At 37.2% G+C, this 20,822-nt stretch overlaps 1 protein-coding gene across 1 annotated transcript in view; it reads left to right on the forward strand.

Moving 5' to 3' along the window:
• Positions 1-1,431: 1,431 nt before the first annotated feature.
• LOC115211117 (dynein heavy chain 3, axonemal-like) overlaps positions 1,432-20,822 on the forward strand; it is a 180,634-nt gene continuing 161,243 nt past the window's right edge. The window contains exons 1-5 of the mRNA XM_029780047.2: positions 1,432-1,500; positions 14,017-14,121; positions 16,652-16,820; positions 17,782-17,866; positions 18,716-18,843. Of these exons, the coding sequence (XP_029635907.2) occupies positions 1,474-1,500; positions 14,017-14,121; positions 16,652-16,820; positions 17,782-17,866; positions 18,716-18,843 (514 nt within the window). The 5' untranslated portion in view covers positions 1,432-1,473. The remainder of the gene's footprint in view (positions 1,501-14,016; positions 14,122-16,651; positions 16,821-17,781; positions 17,867-18,715; positions 18,844-20,822) is intronic.

Consider the following 20,822-nt stretch of genomic DNA (forward strand, 5'->3'; position numbering starts at 1 on the left):
CCGCCTTTTCTCTGCATTCAATACGCCCTCATTCCAACTAGACTATTAAGGTTTCCTTACTTTGGGATAGGTATCTCAGTAAGCTCCCGAGTTCGATATGTACGTAGTCTTCCACGCATATCAGCCCCTTCTTCCATTTGCTCTCTAATTATAATTATTGTTGATGTTGTTGCTGCTGCTGTTGTTGCTATTGTTGTTGTTATATACGTATATACATCTATGTGTGTGTGTGTGTGTATGCATATACCTTTTTTATGAATGTATGTATCGTTTATTTATTCTTCTTAGACATATACTCTTTTACTCTTTTACTTGTTTCAGTCATTTGACTGTGGCCATGCTGGAGCACCACCTTTTAGTAGAGCAAATCGACCCCAGGACTTATTCTTTAGAAGCCTAGTACTTATTCTATCGGTATCTTTTGCCGAACCTTACGGGGACGTAAACACAGCAGCATCGGTTGTCAATCAGTGCTAGGGGGACAAACACAGACACACAAACACACACACACACACACACACACACACACACACACACACACACACACACACACATACATATATACATACATATATACGACGAGCTTCTTTCAGTTTCCGTCTACCAAATCCACTCACAAGGCTTTGGTCGGCCCGAGGCTATAGTAGAAGACACTTGCCCAAGGTGCCACGCAGTGGGACTGAACCCGGAACCGTGTGGTTGGTAAGCAAGCTACTTACCACACAGCTACTCCTAAAGCTCGAATCAAATGAATCAAAGGATTCATATGATCAATAAATGCAACATTCGAGGCATGCACCCCAAATTAATAACAACTCTCTCTTTCTTCGCCCTTTTAAAGCCTAGCCAGGCTCATGGGCCCGGTTTCCCGGTTTCCCGGTTTCAATGGCGTATGTGTTCCCCAGTCCATCACAGCGTTACTCGTTTTTGCCAGCTGAGTGGATTGGAGCAACGTGAAATGAAGTGTTTTGCTCAAGAACACAACGCGTCGCCCGGTCCAGGAATCGAAACCACAATCTTACGATCATGATGCTCACACCCTAACCACAAAGCCACGCGCCTCCACAAATTTATAACAACAGAGAACTATATTCACAATACATAGCTTACAAAATACTATAAAGTGTCATTATAATGAAGTGCTATGAACTATATAGTTGCCATTTGTTATTTGGACAGTTATGAATAATGTTTAATATAACCGTTGCGCAATTAATAACTGTGGGGGAGAGTATTTACAATAAATAAAGCACAACCACAAAATGACATTGTGGTGAAATATTAAGAGCTGTATTCAGTTTTCTTATATTTTGACAATTATGAATGATGTTTAATATAGCTGTATCTAGTTTCTCTGTCGGCTTAAGGTTATTGTATAATGTGCTTGGTGTATTACCATGAGTAACGTTCGGTTTGGAGTAGACATTAATAATTCTGCGTGTATCTCTGGCGACTTATAACTGATGTGAATGTATGTCTCTGTGCGCAGGTACTGCAACAGTAGGTAGCTGATGTTTTTTTTTTTTTTTATACAAGCTGTGGTACAAGAATATGGTGCGACTCCCTAGTGGATTATGGTTGTATAATAGTTCGTTCTAAACTTACTATTATTCGTCTTTAATGTCCAAGCACAGTTGTGCGGCTTTTGTGGGGTATTTTAATTGTGTAATAACTGTCCACTCCGGTGTGACTTAATGAAACTGTGATCCTTTTAGGCTATTTTTCAAACTTTTAACGGATCAAATCTGAGACCATGTCCATAGCTACAATGATAGGGGCATATCCTTGCAGTTTCTTATTTCTTTATTGCCCACAGGGGGCTAATCATAGAGGGGACAAGCAAGGACAGACAAACGGATTAAGACTATTACATCGACCCCAGTGTTTCACTGGTGCTTAATTTATCAACCCCAAAAGGATGAAAGGCAAAGTCGACCTCGGCGGAATTTGAATTCAGAACGTAACGGCATGCGAAATACCTATTTCTTTACTACCCACAAGGGGCTAAACACAGAAAGGACAAACAAGGACAGACAAACGGATTAAGACGATTACATCGACCCCAGTGCGTAACTGGTACTTATTTAATCGACCCCGAAAGGATGAAAGGCAAAGTGGACCTCGGCGGAATTTGAACACAGAACGTAGCGGCAGACGAAATGCTGCTAAGCATTTCGCCCGGCGTGCTAACGTTTCTGCCAGCTCGCCGCTTTGCAGTTTCTGCACTGGCTCCTCGTTCTCTATTGTTGCTGGATTGTGAATATTTTATGAAATGGTTTAATATCTTATTCGTGTAATAGGTATCGGCAGAATGGTGTGAGGTTGGTTCTTAAAAGCGGGTCTTTGGGGGCACAGTTCGGGAATAGAATAAAGAGTGTAAGGGAGTAAAAGAAGTGTGAAATAAAAGAGAGCGAGAAGAAAGTGGAAGGTCAAACAAAAAGGTTAATTTGCGTTGGCTGAATTTAGTGATCGGTCGGGACGAAGATATGCTTGAAGCTTTGTTGTTGGAAGAATTCATGTACAGTCAAAAGAAGGTTTCTTCAATTCGTTGAGGTTATGTGTATGTGTGTGGAAGATAAATTGCATATTTGTATAAGTTGGCTGTGCGCGTGAATGTATGTGTATCGTACATGGTGTGTTGACGTGCGTTAAGGATGTTATGTATGCGTGTGTAAGTTGGTTGTGTATGTGTGTATGTTGTTCTTTTGGGAGTGTGCGTGTTTATAGATTGCTTGTGTGGATGCACGTGTACTCTTGTATGCATAGTTTATGCGTTCGCGCGTTTTTCATGTGGAACTAAGTATATGCTGTGCGTATGTGTGCGTGTGTTCTACAGACGTATGCGTATTGCCAGATGTGTATACGTGCGCGTACTCTACGGACGTATGCGTATTGCCAGGTGCCTGGCGTGCGATTGTGTGTGACTTTTGCGTTTGTATGATTACTATAGTGTAAGCTGTATGACAGGCGTATGTATGTACTTGTTTATTTGTGAAGGCGGTGAGCTGGCAGAATCGTTAGCACGCCGGACGAAATACTTAGCGGTATTTCGTCTGCCGCTACGTTCAGAGTTCAAATTCCGCCGAGGTCGACTTTGCCTTCCATCCTTTCGGGGTCGATTAAATAAGTACCAGTTACGCACTGGGGTCGATGTGATCGACTTAACCCGTTTGTCTGTCCTTGTTTGTCTCCTCTATGTTTAGCCCCTTGTGGGTAGTAAAGAAATAGTATGTACTTGTTTATTTGTGAGTATATGCAGGCACGGAGACGAGTGTGGGCATTCTGAGTTCATGTTCGGTGCGCTTATGTGGTTAGTGTGTCAGTGTGTCATGCGTGCACATGTGCTTACTATAATATATGTGTATACATAATGAATGGTAGTTTCAGAAATGTGTGTGTATGTGTGTGTGTGTGTGTGTGTGTGTGTGTGTGTGTGTGTGTGTGTGTGTGTGTGTGTGTGTGTGTGTGTGTGTGTGTGTGTGTGCAATAGAGAAATAGTAACAAAATGTTGCAGTATGTGCTGTGTATGTTATAGTGTGTGTGCCGGGATAAAATTAGAAAAACTGAGGTTGGGAATTAAGTTCAAAACCGAATACAAATTTCAAGAAATGTGTTCCTCTGTATCTCTGCAGCGAGGAATGGTAATAAGCGTGCGTGTTGAGTGAGGCTGAAAACTGAGATTTGCAGAATGGGATGGTCTGCAGAATGGAAATGGCGTATGACGAGATACCCATTGCTGACCCGAATCAGGTACTTTAATCGTTGGCCAGCTTATCTAATATAAATTAAATGCAAACAGAGGGAGGGAGGAGAAGAGACGGAGGAAGAGTGAGAGGGTAAGAGGGAGTGAAGGAGAAGGAAAGAGAGAAAGCCCATTGTTAATGATATCTTTTGAAACAGATTTTAAATAACTTGTTATTTGGTGATAAATGATAAAGTATTGTAACGGAAACAAAAGTAGAAAAGGTATAGAAATTGAAGCCGTGAGAGAGGAACTTCAGACTAGTAAATTACACACAAATATACACACACACACATACAAGCACGGGTGAAGACAGCTTTTGGGTATTATCTATGTTCGGCAAAGAGCCGAAACATACGTTGGGACTGGGTCCTAGTCATGTGTGTGTATATGTATGTATATATGTGTGTGTGTGCGCGTGTGTGAGTGTGTGTGTATGTATGTGTGTTTATCCGTCTGTATGTATTTATAAATATATAAACACACACACACACACACACACTCACATACGCACACACATTAACACGTACAGCATTGGATGTTGTAACCAGCTCTTTTATGAAAGCATATACAAGGCTAACTACAAACGATTTTAACTTCAGATATGCACACCATCTTTGTTCGTTCTGAAATTCTTCTAAGAAGATCAGCACATCTCTATCAAGCTGACTGGCATTTGTCAGTTACCAGTATACGATATAACCTACATTGAAATGTTCATGACTAAGGCAGTACCCTGCAGAAACAATGGAATGCAACACGATGTATTTACCAAGGAAGGAACTCTTATCCTTTTCTTTTTTAAACCCGTCACTTCTAAATAAACAAAAATTTGAGGTCACCTCATAGCAGAACAACCTATATACATGTTGTATATGAACTAGAAGCTTTTCTTGGACGCGTTGGAGGTGTTGTAGTCAACATATGGTAGATTTGAATCGTCCACTTGACACAATTCTATTTAGTATTTTCCAGTCAAGTATTTATTACATTTGCTTTATGTAATATATACTGAGTAAATATTACAATCGTATTAACGAAGAAATATATATACAAACGCGCTCGTATATATATATTCTTTTATTTGTTTCAGTTATATATATAATATATATATATATATATATATATATATATATATACGCGCGCGCGCGCACACACACATGTATGTATGTATTTATGTATGTATGTTTGTATGTATGTATGTATGCATGTATGCACGTATGTATCATTGACGTTATTAGAATTTTTTAAACTTCGAAAGAGCACGAAATAATTATTTTTTGTTTGCTTCGAGATCCACCATTCAAGAAAGGAAATTTACTCACACACACACACATACACACGTTTTATTCATTGGTCTATAAATTCTCTCTTTCCCTTTGCGTATGAACCTAGTGGGGCCCTTTGTTACTAATGTCAGATTCGTTACTTGATTTCCCTCTCACCCTTCATAAAATTTAGTCTCTATAAAAATTTGTTTTCATTCTCAGTTTAGCAGGGTTATATTTCTTTCAACAAGTTTCACCATTCATTTATTTAATGAACGTTTAGTACTTTTGTTATTGTTTTTGTTTTTCTGTAAATTTCTAAATCCATTTTTTGTAGTAATCACAGACCTTTTCTGTTTGGCTGCCAGTTTTCAATCTTCTCAATTTCCGTTCGAATTGCTATGCTAATCAATGCCATGAAAATCATTTTCACCGTAAATAAATAACTCTTTTACTTACTTGTTTCAGTCATTTGACTGCGGCCATGCTGGAGCATCGCCTTTAGTCGAGCAAATCGACCCTAGGGCTTATTCTTTGTAAGCCTATTACTTATTCTATCGGCCTTTTTTGCCGAACCGCTAAGTTACGGGGACGTCAACACATCAGCATCGGTTGTCAAACAATGCTGGGGGGAGGGCAAACACAGACACAAAAACACACCACCATCGGTTGTCAAGTGATGTTGGGGGGGGGGGAGACAAACACCGACTCACAAACATATATATATATATATACAACGGGCTTCTTTCAGTTTCCGTCTACCAAATCTACTCACAAGGCTTTGGTCGGCCCGAGGCTATAGAAAACACTTGCCCAAGGTGCCACGCAGTGGGACTGAACCCGGAACCATGTAGCTGGTAAGCAAGCTACTTACCACATAGCCACTCCTAGTTATGTCTTTAGCTCGCAGTCTATTTATGTATACTACTTTTACTTACCTATTTATCTATTTTTCTCTACTTATCCCTCCACTCCTATTATTTAGTTTTAGTTATATCCTTTCCTCTTCTTCCAACCTACTCCTTATTCACATAATATTTTTTTCCGTATCTATGTTCTCTTCTTTATTCAGATGCATATAATTTTCTCTATCTGCATCATCATTCTTATTCACATTAATATATTTCTCTTTCTTTAGCATCCCACTCTCACATTCCAGGTATCTCTTTCCTGATACACAACTCTACTATTAAACTCTTATTAAATATCTGTGTGGAGGCGCAAAAGCCCAGTGGTTAGGGCAGCAGACTCGCGGTCGTGGGATCGCGGTTTCGATTTCCAGATCGGGTGTTGTGAGTGTTTATTGAGCGAAAACGCCCAAAGTTCCACGATGCTCCGGCAGGAGGTGGTGGCAAACCCTGCTGTATTCTTTCACCACAACTTTCTCTTACTCTTTCTTCCTGTTTCTGTTGTACCAGTATTTCAAAGAGCTAGCCTTGTCACTCATTGTGTCACGCTGAATCTCCCTGAGAACTACGTTAAGGGTTACACGTGTCTGTGGAGTGTTCAGTCACATGCACGTTAATTTCACGAGCAGGCTGTTCAGTTGATCCGATCAACTGGAATCCTTGTCGTCGCAACCGACGGAGTGTCACGACATGCCTTTATCTTTTAATCAAAAATTTCACAGATGCCGCAGTGTCGCTGTCCGCACAACAACCGACATGACCAATACGATATATACTAACATTTCCTAACTTCTTACTTCTGATGATGGGCCTTTGAGCTTAATCCTTTTGGCATCGTAAAAAGCTCTCCGCATTCACTATTTTACTATATTACTTCTTCAGTACAATGCCTCAAGCAAGCTGGTGCCCTCTTCTTTCAATCCTGTTTATTTTTTTGTAACTTCAGGAACTGAAAATGATGTGACTGTATGATAGGTCACAACTTGTCCTTGAGCTGATTGGCTAACTACTGCAGAGATGCTGGGAGCTACTGGCTGTTATTTCTAGCGTCGGAAGTCAACACTTGTACAAAATGAAAACGATGAAATCTGTTTATAGCTTTCGCAACAAACTTTTATTATCTTCGTACACAAGCAAAAGACAAATATTGTTGATACTACAAACGACAAATATTCTTTTCTGCTGTAGGAACAAGGCCCGAAATTTTGGGGAAGGGGTGGGCCAGTCGATTAGACCGACCCCAGTACGCAACTGGCACTTAATTTATCGACCCCGAAAGGATGAAAGGCAAAGTCGACCTTGGCGAAATTTGAACTCAGAACGTGAAGACAAACGAAATACCTATTTTTTTTACTACCCACAAGGAGCTAAACACAGAGAGGACAAACAAGGACAGACAAACGGATTAAGTCGATTACATCGACCCCAGTGCGTAACTGGTACTTAATTTATCGACCCCGAAAATATGAAAGGTAAAGTCGACCTCGGCGGAATTTGAACTCAGAACGTAGGGGCAGACGAATACCGCTAAGCATTTCACTATGTTGATGTCAGCTCTGTATTGCTGTTGCCGATAGTCTGTTTACCGAGTTGTCTTCGCTGTCTCAGCTTACATCCCAAAGCTCTCTGGATGGTGGTCGCATGTGTGACATTTTATACCTATTGATGAGTTCAGAAAGGTGTGCGCTAAAAGTTGACGTTGTCACAGTAGCCTATTCCAGACGAAGTCGTGATTGGTCAAACGTTGTTGGTCACGTGGGCAGCATTCCAGCAAATCGCAGCATCGGGTGATTGCTGAAGATTCCGCTACAACTCTATACTTAGAAAATTATCAATCAATAATATATCATTGATGTTTCTAATGCCTATCTTATAGATTTTTCCCCTGATCCAACTTGATATTCGCTTCAACAGTTTCCCGAACGAAACAGGATCTTTGCCTCAATTTATCGTAATCATTTATGAATAAATTATATTTATTTTCTGATGTATAATCTTGTATTTGAATCAGACCACCAGTTGAAATACTTATCCTTTAAATACGAATATATATGTATGTATCCATGTATGTATGTATGTATGTATGTATGTATGTATGTATGTATGTATGTATGTATGTATGTATGTATGTATTCTTTTACTTGTTTCAGTCATTTGACTGTGGCTATGCTGGAGCACTGCCTTTTAGTCGAGCAAATCGACCCCAGGACTTATTCTTTGTAAGCCTAGTACTTATTCTATTGGTCTCTTTTGCCGAACCGCTAAGTTACGGAGACGTAAACACACCAGCATTGGTTGTCAAGTGGGGAGACAAACACAGACACACAAACATATATACACACACACACACACACAAATATATATATATATATATATATATATATATATATATATATATATATATATATATATTATATATATATATATATATATATATATATATATATATATATATATATACAACGGGCATTTTTCAGTTTCCATCTACCAAATCCTCTCGCAAGACTTTGGTCGGCCCGAGGCTATAGTAGAAGACATTTACCCAAGATATGCAAACATATGATATATATATAGTAAAGTCTATTTGCCAACGCAACGTGACGATGTTACTACTTTTTAGTCCCAGGTAAACATCTTTTCCAGCTGACTACTGATACATGATCTGTGTCCGTATACTGTGAGCAAGGTGGTCTACTGCCCACTTTCTAACCGTAGGGATACCTGTAGACCAACGGTTTCTGGATAATTTTCATTCATCTGCACAGGACAACCACCGGCTAGAGATAGCAGCCACTCGCTCTTGCTCGCAGTATATACTTTTGAAGTGACACATAGTCGCTGATCTCGTAAAGAGAAAAAAAACTAGTTTTAAATCTCTGAAGAGAAATATGTAGTAACAGTACCGTACAGTAATGTCTATTTTTCAACGCAAGGTTGCAGTCCTACTTTGGACGGTGTTACTACTTTTAGCCTCTGGAAAACATCTCTTCCAGTTGGCTACCGACATATGATCTAGGTCCGTAAACTGTGAGCAAGGGAGTCTACTGCTCCCTTTTCTAGCCGTAGCGATGCCTCTCTCTCTCTTTCCCTCTCTCCTCCTGCTCTCTCTAAATATATATACATATAGATATACGTGTATATGTGATATACAAGGCTCAAGAGGTATTTGAAGACGTATTTGGTGATTCAATGAAACTAGTCTAATCTAGCAAAAACTAAATATATTCGAATAAAAATTTGTGCACATGTTCTAGATAAACTTTCTTATTATCTCATTAATCTGCCCCGCAGCTTCGATGACTGTTTCTGCACGAAACGTCATAAACTCACCCTTCCCAACGGTGCATAAACTTTCTTCATATTATATAGTTTTGGTGTGAATTGAATTATCATATTCCTAATGTATGAAGTTTTAACACTTACTAAATATGTTTCTTAAACAGGGTAAATGCTTCTTAACGATTTTAGTATGGTACAAATGTAACTTCTCGGTGCCTTCCACGAATTCTACTCCGTAGCTAGTATTCGGACCTGACATCAATTCTTTTTCCATCCATATTAATCCTGTAATCATTGATCGTCACGTGTTCAGTGTGAGCGTTAACGGTATAGGTTTCACCAAAGGCGGCGAGCTAGCAGAAACGTTAGCACGCCGGGCGAAATGCGTAGCCGTATTTCGTCTGCCGTTACGTTCTGAGTTCAAATTCGGCCGGGGTCGACTTTGCCTTTCATCCTTTCGGGGTCGATAAATTAGTAAAGAAATAGGTATTTCGATAAATTAGTAAAGAAATAAGTATTTCGTCTGCCGTTACGTTCTGAGTTCAAATTCCGCCTTTTATCCTTTCGGGGTCGAGAAATTTAGTACCAGTTACTCACTTGGGTCGATGTAATCGACTTAATCTGTTTGTCTGTCCTTGTTTGTCCTCTCTGTATTTAGCCCCTTGTGGGTAGTAAAGAAATAGGTATAGGTTTCACCAGTTTGGGATTGCTTGAAAAAGTTATGGGTACTGTCCTTCGTCCTCTAAATGACATGTAAAACCAAATTAATGCAGCGCCACCTTGTAGTTCTTAATGCTAAACTAACTTTGTATCGTCTATTTCCCAAGGGAAAGGATTAACGTTACGCTATATCTTATGATATTCTGCGCTAAAGATAGCAGGTTTTTTTCTTTTATAGAAAACCAAATTATTGTCAACGAACGAGCGTTATCGGGATCACTCAACCCGCTAGAAAGGATAACTAAATCGCCCTCAAATCATAGTTAATTTTTTTTAAACTTGATTTTCACGTTGGCTTATGTAATATTTAATACACTACTTCTGAAAGTAAAAAAAAAAGTTAGTTCTTTTGTTAAGAAAAAAGCAAGCTTAATCAGGCTGACTTGTACATAAGTCTGTTTAATCAAGAGTAAACAACAACAACAACAACAACAACAGCAGTAGCAGCAACAACAAGAACAACAGCAACAATCTATTATCTCCGTAATTGATCAATGATGACCTATCCAGTTCACTATTGTTCAATTCAATTCATTATTAATGTTTACAATAAGAACGGAAATGTTATTGTTGTTCTTGATGATGATGATGATGATGATATATGATATATGATATTTAATCGCTGTCGGTGAGAGAAAGATTAGATATAGTAACGGTGGGGAATTCGGTTTATCTCGTAAACCACCCAGGAAGAATATTCATTCAGCGCGAAAGAATAGGGAACAATAATAGGAGGATTTAACGAATCAATATTTACATGTCAAAAGTGGGGGAAGATAAGGTCATGTGAAACAGAAATACATGCTTGGTGAAAGTTAATAATAATAATAATAATAATAATAATAATAATAATAATAATAATAATAATAGGCGCAGGAGTGGCTGTGTTGTAAGTAGCTTGCTTACCAACCACATGGTTCTGGGTTCATTCCCACTGAATGGCACATTGGGCAAGTGTCTTCTACTATTACCTCGGGCCGGCCAAAGCCTTGTGAGTGAATTTGGTAGATGGAAACTGAAAGAAGCATGTCGTATATATGTATGTATGTTTGTATATATATATATATATAGAGAGAGAGAGAGGGACGTTTGTGAATAACCTTCCAGTGAAACAGATGCTAAACTAGAACAGTTCAGAACTAATTTTCGATCATAACCAAGCTATATGAGGGTCTGTATGACGGGTTATGTAAACTGTCAACATTCATGACAAATAAGATAACGACAAGCCAAGTGTATATGTTTGTGTGTCTGTATTTGTCCGCCTAGCTGGTGTATTTACTTCCCTGTAACTTAGCGGTTCGGCAAAAGAGACCGATAGAATAAGTACTAGGCTTACAAAGAATAAGTCCTGGGGTCGATTTGCTCGACTAAAGGCAGTGCTCCAGCATGGCCGCAGTCAAATTACTGAAACAAATAAAAGAGAGTATAATAATAATAATAATAATAATAATAATAATAATAATAATAATAATAATCCTTTCTACTATAGGCACAAGGCCAACAATTTCGGGGACGGGGTAAGTGGATGAAATTGATCCCAGGGCTCAACTGGCACTTACCTTATTGACCCCAAAAGGATGAAAAAACAAAGTCAACTTCGGCGGAATTTGAACCCAAAACGTAAAGACAGACGAAAAGCCGTTAAGCACTTTTGCTTGGCGTGAAAGATTCTGTCAGCTCGCCGCCTTAATAATAATAATAATAATAATAATAATAATAATAATAATAATAATAATAATAATAATAATGATAATAATAATGATGATAATAATAATAATAACAATAATAACAATAATAATAACAATAATAATAATAATAATAATAATAATAATAATAATAATAATAATAATAACAATAATAATAACAATAATATAACAATAATAATAATAATAATAATAATAATAATAATAATAATAATAATAATAATAATAATAATAGACAGAAGCAGTCATATCCGTAGCTCAAGAACAAGCGTTAAGGACCAACTATGTGAAGTGCAGAATAGCCAACACTACCGACAGCGGCAAATGCAGAATGTGTGGTGAGAGGTGTGAATCGGTATAAGTCCTGATTCATTGAAATAATAAACCTTCTATTTTGCAAGACATAGAGAGGGACGTTTGTGAATAACCTTCCAGTGAAGCAGATGCTAAACTAGAACAGTTCAGAACTAATTTTCGATCATAACCAAGCTATATGAGGGGCTGTATGACGGGTTATGGAAACCGTCAACATTCATGACAAATAAGATAATGACAAGCCAAGAAGGCGGTTTCGATTTTTGGTTAAAGTCACATTAGTTTCAGTGTTAATAACGTTGAAAATAGCACTTTCGAAGTCGATCTCTTAAAATCTATCGGTTTCTGCTTAAACAAAGACTAAATATTTATGACTCAGCTAATAAATGGTATAAAGTTTAAGACGTGGCCATGTCACATGATGACATTTTTTCCTGTTCGATAATGTCTTGGGATGGAACATCTTAGACAAATGGGTTCTTGTTCAAGAAAACGATACAATACTTGGTTGCAGTGTATGTCTAACCAGTTTGATTTAGTAGACCTATGATCAATAACATTCCACCTGTGATCATCCCACGTTTTTTTTTTTTTCGAACGCAGTGCATTCAGAACTGCAGTTAAGATTGTAAGTATTTGAGAAAGATTAGCTGCTATATTGTATATATTCCTTTATTGCCCACAAGAGGCTAAACATAGAGGGGACAAACAAGGACAGACAAACGGATTAAGTCGATTACATCGACCCCAGTGCGTAACTGGTACTTTATTTATCGACCCCGAAAGGGTGAAAGTCAAAGTCAACATCGGCGGAATTTGAACTCAGAACGTAGCGGCAGACGAAATACCTATTTCTATTTCTTTACTACCCACAAGAGGCTAAACACAGAGAGGACAAACAAGGATAGACAAACGGATTAAGTCAATTATTAAGTCGATCCCAGTGTGTAACTGGTACTTAATTTATCGACCCCGAAAGGATGAAAGGCAAAGTCGACCTCGACGGAATTTGAACTCAGAACGTAACGGCAGACGAAATATCGCTAAGCATTTCGCCCGGCGTGCTAACGTTTCTGCCAGCTCACCGCCTTTAGCTGCTATATTGTATAGACACCCTAACTGACTTGTGGGCTGTACGCTTTTAGAGTGATTTGCTTTGTGCATTTTCTTTGCTTTCTTTATAGGTATATATATGCTATATATTTTAGCGGAACCAAAATGGTTTATTAATAATTCCATACCTCACTAATGGGTATAAGTGGCAGAAGTGAAGAGTATGGCTTCGAAGCCACATTACAGATTCCGTCTTGTCAAGCTTTTCTTTCATACAGTGTTTGTTGCATTGCATAACATATCAGTTTCTTTTGACTGCCTGGATACAAAAAAACTCCTATATTTTTTATGCAAAGGATAGCGATTGCCATGTTTAAGCCTTTCTCAAGAGATTAATAGGTAAATGAAAATAAAACTGCATCAGCCGAAAAAGATCGGAACCAAGTCGTGATCTCGTCTCACCCGAATCTCACCTCTAGTTCACCATTACAGTACATATTGAGACAACGAACTTATTAAACATCGTAATTATAATAACAATTGTGCGCCAAGGCATATATGTGTGACGGAATAAAATTTGTTGGTAATCGCCCTCCTTAAGTTAGACCAAATTCATTTAGTCATAATTAGATATCGAGACCAAAGTAGAACTTCAGTAACATTGAACCAAGGACTTGAAGAAATATCAATGTAACGTTCTTTCAACGGCAATTTAAACTTTCACTTGTATTTCAAATTTCAAGATTAAAACTTCTTCTCAAGAGTAAGTAGACATTGTTTGTCATATGTGTAAAACATAGCTGTTCGGCACCACCATTTTCTCTTGATAAAGGGATTATAACTCCGAAATACTGAAATATAAGGTAAAAGTGTAAGCTATTCTTTTGTTTGTTCTGTCCCTATTTTCACGCCTTTGCTTCTAATGTGCATTGCACGCCTTTCTAAATCAATTTTAACAATTTTAATTCTGTCTCACAATATTATATAAAATCTACGCTACTCTAATATCACTGTTTTCCCACTAGAATGTATACCAGGAAGAAAATGTGGGAACCACCATGTCATTCCATAAAACATTTCCTCGGCGTCCTACCAACTTAATCCACCTGCCGCCACTTAATCTCCCGAAGGTAAGACGTTTATTTAATTTTTTTTCCAGCAACTACATAAATAACAGTAGCAACAAGAACAACAACAACTGCTTTTGCTGCAGTCAGTATCTTCAACTACTATTGTTTCTGCTGATTGAATTTCAAGCACCAAATTATAATTGCTATAACTGATCTTTTACTTGTGCAAAAAAGAAAAAAGCCTTATTCGAAGTGAACCTTACATAATCGATGAAGTCAATCTTCACCATTACCCCTTTTCAAAGTGAAATAATAAAAATAGTGCTTTAATGAAATTAATTTTATCAGCGATTTCTAATATAGGTGCCAGGCTACACATTTTGAGTGGTGAACATTTTTTGATTTTACATTATTTTCATTGACCGCAGAAAGATGGAAAATAAGTTGATTCTAGCGAAATCTGAACTCAGAAAACAAAGAGGCGTAACTAAATACCACAAGGTATTTCCCCGATCCTTTATCGATACCACCATCTCCACAGCAATAATTTAAAACATAGCACAAGGCTAAAAATTTAGTCAGAGGTAACCAGTAAATTACAATAATTGCAGTTGTTGACCGAAGGTTTCTTTTATTCGATCCTGGAGGGATGGCAGGCAAAGTCGACCTGAGTAGGATTTGAACTTGGAACGTAAAGTATCAGAGCTATCACAAAGTATTTTATCTGACCATCCAACGTTTCTACAAAAATAATGATTTCTTTGATTTGCCTCAAAAGCGATTGGCAAAGAAGACATTGCCATAAATAGAATATAGTAAAGCAGTGAGTGTTTACGCAAAATCGATTATGAAAAAGATAAGGCATGAGAACATAAGGATGGAAAACGCAGGGAATGAGATATTTCGGTGGGACACAACCTCGGGCTAATTAAAGAACTCCACTAAGCAAGCATTACCTATGATTACCAAAGGCTAGTGTCCTCTCCCAGCTGTGTCTTCCTGCCCACTGTCGCATGTTAAGATTAGATCCACTCACTTGAACCATTCTCGACACTCACGCCAGCCTTTCATGAAACTCACTGGAGGGCAGCACTTTCCTTTCAATCCCACCTTGTGTCTGAAGAGGTAAATATCTGTTTTTACTCTTTTCAGTTTTGTCCACCCAACTCTTTTCAGTTTTGTCCACCCAGCAATCTTTTCACCATGGTTTCCAGACAGAAGACTGCCTAACCTTCCTGGTCAAAGGGAGAAGGAAGGGAGATCCTAATAATGAACTCATCTGAAAGCTTGAGCTATGCGGCTCTCGGTTGTTCGACATAACTTCAGAAGTGTTTTTACATCGTGATTCATTTACCTACACTTTGGCAAGTTTCGGAGAGGTTACATAGCTGCAAAGAAAGACAAACAACCTCTATGTTGTCTTATGTACTTGACAAAGAAAAATAAAATGTATTAGCCATCAACTACTATCATGTTTCTCACATCCTATTTAATATTCAATTTTATAAATTTTCCTCTATTGAATATGTTTTTATCCACCTAACTATTTATATGTAACTTAGGAATCGTGGGAACTATATAATTAATAATTTTGTTAAGAACAATGAGTCTTTTCTTCAGTTTCCATAAGTAATAAAATAAACTACTTTCATGCAGTTACTTGATTGGATGTCAGGTAGTTAAGCTAACCGCATAATTTGTACGTCATATAAGTCAGGTAGCCATATGATTGGATGTCAGACAGTTTAACATGTTACATAATTGGATGTCAAACAGCTGAATGACCTAGTTGATTGAACTTAGCGTTTGACGACATAAGTTGGGCTTTAGTAAACATATCAAGCTCTTATTAATTCAGATCTATACGAACAGTCGATATTTCACCATCTTATATTGCAAATAATGCAGACTGGCAGACAACAAGACTAGGCCATTTACGACGTCTAGGCTATTGCTACACTGTTCCAAGATTAAAATCTTATAGTTGACATCTTGCTTCTCAAATGTCAGGCAGCAGAGGAAAATTATCGTGAAATGATAGAATCAAGAACTTAACATCTTATATGAACAAGCCATTAATGGATTATAGCTTTATTGAATTGTAAATGTGACCGGTGAAATCTAGTAATTCTTCCGATCACAAGCAAAGAAAGATTTGCATTTCAGACTGCAAACCAATTTTTCATCATTACTGCTGTTTATAACGGTGATTCTTTCCACCATGTGATATCTATTTACTGTTTGATGGCCTGAGCCATTGTCAGTTATGTGTCTTCTCTAAAGAAACACAGTAGAAGAAACACTCGCTCGACCACCCGAAGTGTTGTCTGATATCTAATCGGCTCAAACTATTTGCTGTGCATATCAATAGTAACATCAGAATGAAGAAGTATCAATCGTTAACATTTCTTTCTTCTCAACAAAAAAAAAAAACGTTTAAGCCTAACAACCCCAAATACTTCAGTTTAACACTAAAATACCCTTAAGCATAAAAACAAAAATCCTTTAAGAGTATTAGATCAAACGCGCTTAAGCTTAATTTTAAAATGGAATTCATTATATGACGATATGCAATCTTATATTGTTTCAGAATGCTCTTAGTGAAAAACCGAAAATCTTAGATCGAGGTTCATTTACCCAAGCAGCTCCAGTCAAAGAACAAAAGGAACACCGCAGAGTGAGCGATGCTATTGCTAACAACTATAGTCCCAGAGCGAGTCACTTGACCACATCTTTAATCTATGAAACGACAAAATATGGTAAGAACAAACAGTCAAATGTAATGCTTTGTAGTAGAAAATTTTCTAGAGAAAAATATGCAAATATAAAACAGTAGACATCGGTTTACATTTCAGTTTTGTATTAAACTATCAAATACATTTGATTATAAAAATGTCAAATAAATTTCAGGATGTATTAAAACGTAGAAAGAAATTGAAATTTACTTTTGGCCAATCAAATTGGACAATCAAATTACGTATCTGTCCAATCTGTCTGATAAGATAGAAACAATTTAACGATATGTGTATACAATATCACTAACATACAATCAGATGTATTATGTCATGACAAAATATGCAAAAAAGTGATACATCAGTATCACACGGCGAGTTGGCAGAAACGTTAGCACGCCGGGCGAAATGCTTAGCTGCATTTCGTCTGTCTTTACGTTCTGAGTTCAAATTCCGCCGAGGTCAACTTTGCCTTTCGGGGTCGATAAATTAAGCACCAGTTGCGTATTGGGGGTCGATCTAATCGACTGTCCCCATCCCAAAAAAAATTTCGGGCCTATTGCTAGAAAAGTTAAATGACCTAGTTGATTGAACTTAGCGTCTGACGATATTTAGTAAGTTTTTATTAATTCAGATCTATACGAACAGTCGATATTTCACCATCTTATAATGCAGACTGGCAGACACCAAGACTAGGTCATTTACGTTGTCTAAGTTATTGTTACACTGTTCCAGGATTAAAATCTTATAGTTGTCATCTTGTTTCTCAAATGTCAGGCAGCAGTAACATTCTTCCTTTTATTAGAGTACCACATACAGTAGTACCTCGGTTTTCGAACAACTCGGATCACGAATAAATCGTCTCCTTTCTTTCTCATATTCATCTAATAGAGTAGTACCACAGTTTACGAACGTCTCTGCTCACGAATAAATCAAGATACATTGCTCTAATGATTGGTTCTTTCTTTATTTTTCTCGATATTTGTAGGTTTTACTCTTGAAGAAATGCATATGTTTTGTCCGCGAGCCCAATTTGAGAAAACAGCCACTGTGACAACTGATCAAAAATATCCGTAAGAACTATTCCTATTTGAAAGAAGGGGATAATGGTCAAATGTCGGTTTCAATAAGCATCATAAGTATTGATTTCATTTGACTAATCTCTATATTTTGGTTTTGACGAAACACTTTTGCCTTTGAGCTCAGTTTCGGGAAATATTATTTGAAGTGCAGTCGCCATAAAAGAGTATCATAAATTGTGAATCCAAATATATTTAGCAAAATTCAGCCGTAAGAATTACAATTGTATGATGCAAATTGCCTTTGCTAGAAGTTAAGCGATATATACAAAGGTAAATATGTATTAAACCGATTCACAGGCCAACAGCGTTTTCTTTATGAAGCTTAAGATAGCTGAATGAATTGAGTTCTGTATAAAACTCCTTTTAAGTCAAAACTATTATGACCTTCAATAAAGACATAAAACGTTACAGTATTTTAAATTTATATGATATCATTGTATTCAATAATTTCAAAGATGTTGAAGTTGGTGAAAGTATTTCTGAAAGAAATGAACAATGATGACAGTTCATCATCCAAGAGAAACATAATGCCTAGGATGAATAATTGTCCGATCTTCTGTTAAACTAAACTTTGAGGAAAATTTTTACTTGCTTTGTCCTAAACCTAAGAAATTAACCAAATAGTCTATATTATATATATACAGTTACTTATCAGAAATGTAACGACAAATCTATGTCTTACAAAATTTTTAACTCCCGCTTCATGATGTTAACATGTATAAAATGTATCTTGCCATATTTGATTTTTAATGATTTCTGCTAGAGGAAAATATTGGAATGTAAACCATTGCATTGTCTTTGGCTATACTGTTAGGTATATTTCTGTCTTTTTTCTTTCAGGCTTTCTAAAATAATCAGAACACCTTCAGAACTGTCACACGAGGGAACATCTTTAACTAAATCTACTCATATCTCAGAATTCCATAGCATTCCATCAACTATCCAAAGTACGCCACCTCGCAAAGTGGGTAAGCATTCTGAGGTTTCTAACGTGACGGATGATATAATTACAGAAGTGGGCTGAAAAGTTCACAGGCTGGCATTGAAAGAGTGATCCTAGAGCTTATAAATAACTGCATTGTTTCTTTCCAGGTAAACTGACATCTGACTGTTCAAAGAAAACCTCAAAAGTAACTAGTAGCGACTTCTCTTGAAAAACGTAATGTTATCAAGTACCCGCAGAGAACAGTTTTAGTCCCAAGAACATTCCGACTGACATCGTTACTACATTAGGGACGACGCTCTATCTTTATTAACAGTGCAAAAGTAGGCAACTGAATTTTCGAGGGAAAGGGAGAGTTGTATTTCTATTCGTCTTCTTCACTCATTCTACTCTTAAATTCTCTTCGCATAATGATGTGAGCTGCTAGATGCCAATCTCTCCATCCTGAAGGCGGGAGCCAGCTTTGCGTTAATGCTTATATGTATCTACTGTTAGTTGCATATCCTTGTAAATTTCTCCTGTTAGTATATAAATATCTATATGCATATGCACGAAGGTTCCTTTTCTGAATATTGTAAGCTCTCTCTCTCTCTCTCTCTCTCTCTCTCTCTCTCTCTCTCTCTCTCTCTCTCTCTCTCTCTCTCTCTATATATATATATAGATATATCTATATATATAAAACTGAGAATGTGTGTCTGTCTGTCCGTCTGTCTGTGTGTTTCCCTAAAACTTGAGAACTACAAAATCAATTTCATTCAAATTTTACACATACCTTACTTAGGGTCCGGGGAGTGTCATCGACAAAAAATTAACTTTTTGCCTAGAGCAAGCCCACAGCAATATCATATCTTCTCCACTATGATTCCTAAAACTTGAGCACTACACAACCAATTTCATTCAAATTTTACACATGCCTTACTTAGGGTCCATGTAGTTTCATGGGCAAAAGAAATGTTCAACTTCTTGCCTAGGGCGAGCCCATAGCAATATCATATCTTCTCCACTATTTCAGAATTACGTGTTAAAAGTGAAACAAAAACATTTCTCTATTTTATGTCTGATACTTTCACTTTAACAATAAAAATAATATTAACAATTGAATTATATGTAGTAAGTAATAATTGAAATCAAACTAAAGTATAATATAATCGTAACATAACAAAAGTAAAAATAGCAATTGGTATAAAATTGCATCAATGACTTGAAGTTGAATAAGTAGTTTCACATGAATGGGAATAAATTAAAAATAAAATTAGTGTGCAGAAATGGAATAGTCCAGATGGAGCTGTGCACATACCTTTTACCACAGATTTTACATTAGATTATCTGCTAATTAGCTAGCATTAAGTATCTATATGAAGTTTGGCTGTATGTAATGTCTGTTTTCTCGAACAGTCGCTCCTACTGAGTTGATACGTGTCAATTTTTTCCCTGTTAATATTGTTATTGTTACTGTGAATTATTGTTATTGTTTTTAAAAAGAACCCTTATTTGCTTTCTTTGAAAGCTATTCGTTGAAATTCCCCCCTGCGGGGGAATTATTGTTATCTTGTGGCTCTTTAAGCCAATTTTTGTGAAAGGCTTTTGAAGTCAATTTTGTGAAAGGCTTTTTTAAGCCAACTTGTTGTGGGAAAATGGAAATGCATACACCTTTCTCTTTCTCACCTGTGTCGGGTGAAGAAGGTAGTTCACCAGCAGTAACACCGAGAAAACAAAATGTTGTGCAAAAAGAAAAAACGCTAGCAGTCTCACCGAAGAAATTCGCAGAGGTAGCTGGTAAAAAGGAAAAGAAGCTAAATACTGAAAAGAGTAATTTAGAAAAATATATGCACATGTTGAAAAAAGAAGGAACGGAAATTACAGTGGCTGCAACAGAAGGAACGACCGACGCAGTAAATAGGAAAAGGATCATCTACAAGACGTACAGCATAGTACAGGGTAGGCACAGTTGGGACGCCTTCGACCAGAGCTGATCTAACACTAAAAAATATCAGCAACAACGAA

The sequence above is a fragment of the Octopus sinensis genome, linkage group LG1 (genome assembly GCF_006345805.1).
Source record: "Octopus sinensis linkage group LG1, ASM634580v1, whole genome shotgun sequence".
Taxonomy (NCBI): Eukaryota; Metazoa; Mollusca; class Cephalopoda; order Octopoda; family Octopodidae; genus Octopus; species Octopus sinensis.